The 6,628-nt window shown below is 33.7% G+C and overlaps 1 protein-coding gene across 4 annotated transcripts in view; it reads right to left on the bottom strand.

Moving 5' to 3' along the window:
* Positions 1-2,039: 2,039 nt before the first annotated feature.
* Positions 2,040-6,628, bottom strand: part of GRIP1 (glutamate receptor interacting protein 1) — a 287,775-nt gene continuing 283,186 nt past the window's right edge. For 2 of the 4 annotated variants that reach the window (XM_063309216.1, XM_063309217.1), the window contains 2 exons: positions 4,111-4,257; positions 2,042-2,653 (listed from right to left, as the gene is read on the bottom strand). In XM_063309216.1, coding sequence (XP_063165286.1) covers positions 2,417-2,653; positions 4,111-4,257 — 384 coding nt within the window. In that variant the 3' untranslated portion in view covers positions 2,042-2,416. Of the gene's footprint in view, positions 2,654-4,110; positions 4,258-6,628 lie in introns of all 4 variants that reach the window. The other 2 variants (XM_063309220.1, XM_063309219.1) reach the window with 2 other exon arrangements.

The raw sequence follows: 6,628 nt of genomic DNA, 5'->3' as shown, positions 1-6,628 counted from the left end.
TAATTCCATTTATCATTTTGTAGCAACTTCTTGAAGATATTACTAGGCATTTGTCAGTAATCTTCTCCCTAAACAGATTATTTCTCAGAGTTTCTCAGATAATTCTCTTCATTAAAATAATTCTTATAACAATAGTAACTGACATCTGCTTCCATGAAATGGTCTCTTGTAATGTGGCTTCACTGTATTTTGGTATTTACTTGCAAAAAATAAATCAACTGAAATAATCCAAATTTGGTTTTCTGCACTGCACTTACTTAAATTGACTACCAGGAGGCAGTTCTTTTGTCGAGGCATATTTAGCCACAGTTTTTAATTCTCTACTGGGAATTAAACTCACAGGCCATTGTACTTTGGATAACTATTATACAGTTACATGTGGCTACATACACCTGATAAGTTCCAAGTAAAGATGAAACTGGCCAGGTGCTGCCTCCTAGTGGTCAATCCAAGTAAAAACATCATACAATGTGTAAAAATAGAGAAATGCCCCCCCCCCCCAGGAAGGTGGAACTCACATAAAACCTCATAGAGGCATGATGTAATGTAACATCTATATAGTTTTTGAAAGCTTAAGAAAGGAAGGGCTTTTCTATATGCATTGTATTTGTTGCACTAAATCTTAAATTTTGTAGAGCTGAATAATGAACACATAATTTGGATTGATAGAGTGAAACAGTCCTTTTTTCAAGATCTGCCCTGCCCAGTGTTGCAGAGTATTTCCCTATATAGCTGTTTAAATAAAGTCTTACATTTTATGATAATATCAAGTTTGCAGCTCCACTTTTGCAAGTTCCCTTGACTCAATTTTTGCCCATTTTCACTCTCCTGTAGTGTTAAAGGAGCTCACGTTCCACAATCTTTCCTCTGCTTGTACTTTTAGGATCCAGACTATTGTCTTTAAATCTGTTTATTGGATTTTTTTACATTTTCCATACAAATTTTTAACAATTTGAGTTCCCAGAAACCATACATAGATGATAAATATCATGCTATTAAAGTATTAAATTTGTACAAAAATACTTTAGTTTAATACTCATTGTTACAAATAAAAATACATATTAAGTGGTTCATGGTATGGGTTTCAATTTCATTTAAATGATTTTTTTTCTTTTTGGCAGTGCTGGAATATGCAAACATGTCATGTGAGTGTATAGGGCATAGAAGCTTGTTCCCTAATAGGTGAATAAAAAGAATATTATGGGTATTTTGACAATTCAAAGAGACAAACAAAATTGTGGTAAGACATAAAGGTTCTATAGTTATAACAGAAAATCTGGTGTCTTTCCAGTCACTAAGCAACATTAATTATCAAGACAATACAGTGAACAAACCAAAGCAGCTGCTGGTGGGTCTCAAAAGTAACTAGCAGCATTTATTGCTTTGAATGGGAAACAGGGCAGAATTTGGGAATGTGTGGGTAAAACATATTTACAATTTTAAAATCAAGTTTTCAAAATGGCAGAGTCAATGAAAGCTCCAACAAAGCTATTTAAATAGATATTTTAAATCAATGCACATACCAATTATTTTAATTTTAAAAAAGAATCCTGTGTAGCTGTACAAGTTTATTTATATATGTGTTCCCTAAACACAGCAGTTCATATGTTTTTGCATCAGTGTTATTTTGCTACCGGAATTCAGTTAAGAAAAAAAAACTAATTGAATGTTTATCTTATTAAACTTTAAGTTTCACCAAAACTTATTTACTGTTTTAAAACAGAAATTCATTACAAGTTCCAAATACCTAAAGTGAGAAATCCATATAGGTTGCATGACATATCCTATTCAGTATATCATTGCATAGGGAATAATATAATTCCTAATAAATCATATTATAACAGAATGTAAAGTTTTACCCTCCAGGATCCTGTGTGCACCTTTGCTAAAATGGTTGCAAAACAACTAACAGTTTTTGGTCCCCCCCCTTTTTTTTGTTTAGCAGAGGTAACAGATGTACACTTCATTAAACAGCAATAACTATGATACAATAATCGTTTGGGCACAGTAGTAATATTTTGAGATTCCTTTGTTCAATTAGCTAATCTTTTAATATAAATTTTTGAAAAAAAAACATACTTTCCAAGTTGGGGATATGCTTTTCAGACTTGATGGGGGTTGAAAAGAGCTAACTTTCATTTACATGTTTCTTTTGATTAATCTACATAAAAAAAATTACTTTCATCATTAATTTCTTTTGCATGTTCAGTTCAATTTGAAATGGCACTATTTGTGGTTATAAAAACTGAGAAGAAAACTCAACTGGGAAGAAAGCAGCAAAGAACGAGCCTTGAGAAATAATCAGAACCTCCCCTGTGTGCTTCTCAATGTTAGATAGTATCTGTGTTTCCAGTGTTATTGGACATCTTAAAAAAAATAGCACCATTTAAATCTCTTGGACTGATACAGTTTTTGGCTATAAAGTGTTCATAGGTTCCCATTTCATCTCTGAACCAGTGTTATGTCCGCTTTGTTGAAGGAAGGCGTTGTTTTGATGGCTCCATTCCCCTGCTGGAAAAGTCTGTTGCTCTGAGCTCAACTTTTGAGAAGCTAAAGGGTTGCGACTAATAACAAGTTCTAATTTATTACCAGACTCTGCTATTAGGGGTACAACTAGGCAGCAGTCAAAGTCTCTTGTTCGAACATGATTTACCTGAAAAGGAAAAAAAAAAAGTTTTAAACACAAGACAAGTCAAGCCAGCTAATAAAAGATGGTCTTACGTATTCCTTAGTTCAAGGATAATATAACACAGTTTAGGACCAGATGAATAAACAGCTTGAGGTGAAGAAGAAAATATTTGCAAGAGATTGAATTAAATTGAATGTAATCTTGTAAGCCAATAAGTTTGATTTTTCCTCATTCTATCTAACTTGATTCAGAAGTCCATCTCACAGTGTTCAGTAGTACTGTGTCAAGAAAATAAACACAGGGTTGCAGTCACGCAGCAGAGACTACTGAATTTATATAAATAATCTTCAATTTAGGACTATTTAGGACTATTCCACCCCCCCAAGGAAGACAACAAAAAATAATAAACAAAAATCCTATGCAATAATCACCTTCCCTGCCTCGTTCATTCATTCATTCATTTCCAACATTTCTATAATTCCACTGCACAAGGGCTCCTGGTGTTTTAGAGAAACTGCCAGATTTAGTTGAAATCTTTCTGGAGATTTCCCCCTACCCAGTGGGTCACACCTGTATGTGCATTTACATATATACATACATACTTGTATACATGTCAGAAGCCACACTCCCCAAAATGACAGGCTTTGACAATTTTAAAAAATGAATTAATTATCAATATAAATGAATTGCCTAAAATAAGGAACTCTATTTAGAAAATTATCTCTATCCGCATCTACCAGCTATTCTCTCTCACACACAGTAACAGCTTTCTCGCACAAAAATACACATACATAGTAACGTTCTCCTCCCTCCTTTTAGCAGAAAGCAGAAAAATAAGGAAAAAACAGGATGGAGACAGGCCACAGAATAAGGGTAGCTGTATTGGGAAGGGTAGATAAGAGAAAGGGGAAACGAAACGGTGGAGATTAGGCAAGGGGATCTGATAAATAGGTAAGGAAAGAAAAGAGAAATAAACACCTTATTCAGGTGTTCCAAAAAGGGATTAAAATTCACTGGAAAAATAGCCCCACCTAAACAATAACTAATCTTCAGATTAATCTGCAAAGGAATGCAGCTTTTCATCAGCTACATCTACAGTCTCATATATATCTCCTACTTGTTCCTTTCTTTTTTACAGTTTCTTTTATCCTTTTCATCAAATAAGACCGCTCAATTCATAGTTAAATTACTTTATCTCCTTTTTGTTTTTGACCAAAAAAAAGCACTCACCAGATATTTAATGACATTTGTACCTATCCTGTTCATGAGTCGGTTGGAATCTTCCAAAGTGCAATTTCCCTTATTTGGCTTACAAAGTAAGTGAATGAAAAAGCAGAATTAAATTTATACAACTTCATATCCTCAAATGTCTGAATGTTGAGCTTAACTGCCTAAATGTTTGCTTAACATAAACCATGCACATTTACTAAATGATTTCCCTCTATTAACTGGGTTCACAATTATATAATGTTTCACACTACCTGTAGTAGTCTGTCATATGGCTTCAAACCACCCACATCTCCAGGTCCATCTGGCCGAATATTTTTAACATATACACCTTTTTCCAATAAGCCATCTGAGACACTGAATCCAAAGTCCTCCATGTTGGAATCCTTGTATAAAGTTATCTGTGGGCAATAAGGAACATTCCTCATGACTTTGTTTATCAAATTTATATGGCTGCCCATATCAGGGAAGTGACTCTTTTCTGCCCAACCTTCCCACATTTTCTCATAGGCCAAGCATGAGCAATGGTTTCTGGTATTTTCCATTTACTTCCTTTCCTTACCCCTTTTCATTACATTAATGAAAAATCCCTTTTTTCGCATCAAGATCTGGAAGACTTAAGGGAGATTGTACCAAGTTTAATCTATTAGTAACCTGACTATAATTTGGTAATTTCTAGAAGAGAACCAGTCTTTTCAGATTAATATTATCTCATTTTTAATCAGATAACTCCCTTGGTAGATTAGGGGAGTACCATAGACATAATAGATTGCAATTTCAGCAAAACAGCTGACAAAGTACGAGTATGGGCTAAGTGTCATGGCAAATGTATGGCTGACTCAAAATACATATTCAGCATATTCCTAATCTAACTGGAGTAAAGAATTGAGTGGGGTAGTACAAAATTTATCCTGAACTCTATTCTCTAAAATTTTTATTATTGAGTTTGCAGATGGTATGAAAGAGGAGATAGCTGATAATCTAGAATAAAATTCAAAATCATATTAATATATTATAGAGATGAGCTGAAAATATCAATGGAATTTAACAGAGAAACACGAAGTTCTGCATAGGCACAGGGCTGAGGGATACTGGTAACAGTATTTGTATAAAAATCTTGGAATAGTAGTTTATTACAAACTCTTTATTACAAAGAGTCACCAGTGTGATGTGGCTATAAAAGGAAAACACAGTTTTAGGTTGCATCAAAAAAAGAATAATTTTTAAATCATTAGAAGTAATTATTCCACTATATTCTGTTTAGCCAGACCCACCTAGGGTATTGTGTCCTGGGCAACATACTTTAAGAAGGATTCAGCAAAAGTGGAACAGGTTCAGAGAAGGATCATTAGGGGACTAAAAATAAATCCTAGTGACAAAATAAAAGAAATTCAATATATGTACCCCTGAGGAAATATAACTGAAAGTTGATATGATTAAACCCTTTAAATAGCTGAAAAGATATGATGTAGAAGAAAATTAAACCAAGTTTTCTTTTGTTCCAGAGTTCAGGTCACAGAATAATGGATGTAAGTTATAAGAAAACATATTCCAACTATATGTTAGAAAAAATATCCTGACAGTTGCAGCAATTCGATGGTGGAACCAATTATGAAAGAGGTGGTAGGCTCTCTTTCACTGGATGAGTAGAAGTGAAAGCCGGGCAGTCACCTGCCAGAGATGCTATAATTTGGATTTCGATGCTGTGCAGTAGATTGAATTTGCTGGCCCAAATAGTCCCTTTCAACCCTATGATTCTATGATAATTATGTTTTCAAAAAAAAGATAGTTGATACCAATAGAAGAGAATATATATAGCTCAAGATTGAACTGTGGAGTTCTTGGTGTTCTCTGAGCCTGGTTGTTTTCTTGAAGACATTTCATTACCCAACTTGGTAGCATCTTCAGTGCTGAAGATGTTACCTAGCTGGGTAACAAAACGTCTGCAAGAAAACAGCCAGGCTCAGAGAACACCAAGGATTCCATAGTGGATACCATTGCTTTGTTATGGAGTCTAAAAGACTGCACCATGGCTCTGTTAAGACAATCTTATATCAGTTTTTATATACACAAACAACCCTTTTCTTTAATACATTGCAATAGGAAAATGTCTTTTAAGCACAATCTCCTGCTATGGCTAAACCAGTAATGGTGCTTATCAGATGTGGAACAAGCTGTAATCATAAATGAAGTTCAGTTTTAAATAAAATTTGATTTGTTTAAAAGGTAACTATAATTTCCTGGCCTAACTATATCAGGAAGTTATGTTTAACTGAAGTTTTTCTACCTTATTACAATGCAACAAGAAAAAAAGCAGTTATCTACGATGAAAACATACTTCTTCCTAAATCTCCGTGGATAGATACCAGTAGGCATCTTTATGATAATTTTGATTGTTGGAATAATATACTGCAAGAATTCTAAACAGATACTAACATAAAAGTAAAATAATCTTGCAATTATAAAAAGTTTCCATACCACCATTTCTAAAAGAAAAAAAGGTAAAAAAAAAAAATAAACATGAAATTTGTCTAACTATAAGCATTCTCTCACCTATATTCTTTCTAGCTAGATGTTCAAAATATGCATTTTATAGTTCCCTTCCCACTTCGAAGATGAGCATAATTTTTTTCCCATAGGAATTGTAACGTTGTGTTGCATGCTGAATTTAGTTGGAGTGAAAATAATTTGAATGCCAGACCATTTAAAGTGATTTGAGCTGTTTGTCTCTTTACTCATTTATATATTTATCTGAAGTATCTCTGTGGAAGT

Source organism: Candoia aspera, chromosome 7 (assembly GCF_035149785.1).
Source record: "Candoia aspera isolate rCanAsp1 chromosome 7, rCanAsp1.hap2, whole genome shotgun sequence".
In the NCBI taxonomy this organism is placed as follows: domain Eukaryota; kingdom Metazoa; phylum Chordata; class Lepidosauria; order Squamata; family Boidae; genus Candoia; species Candoia aspera.
Note: the sequence above shows the minus strand (reverse complement) of the source record. Positions and strands in the feature narration are given on the sequence as shown.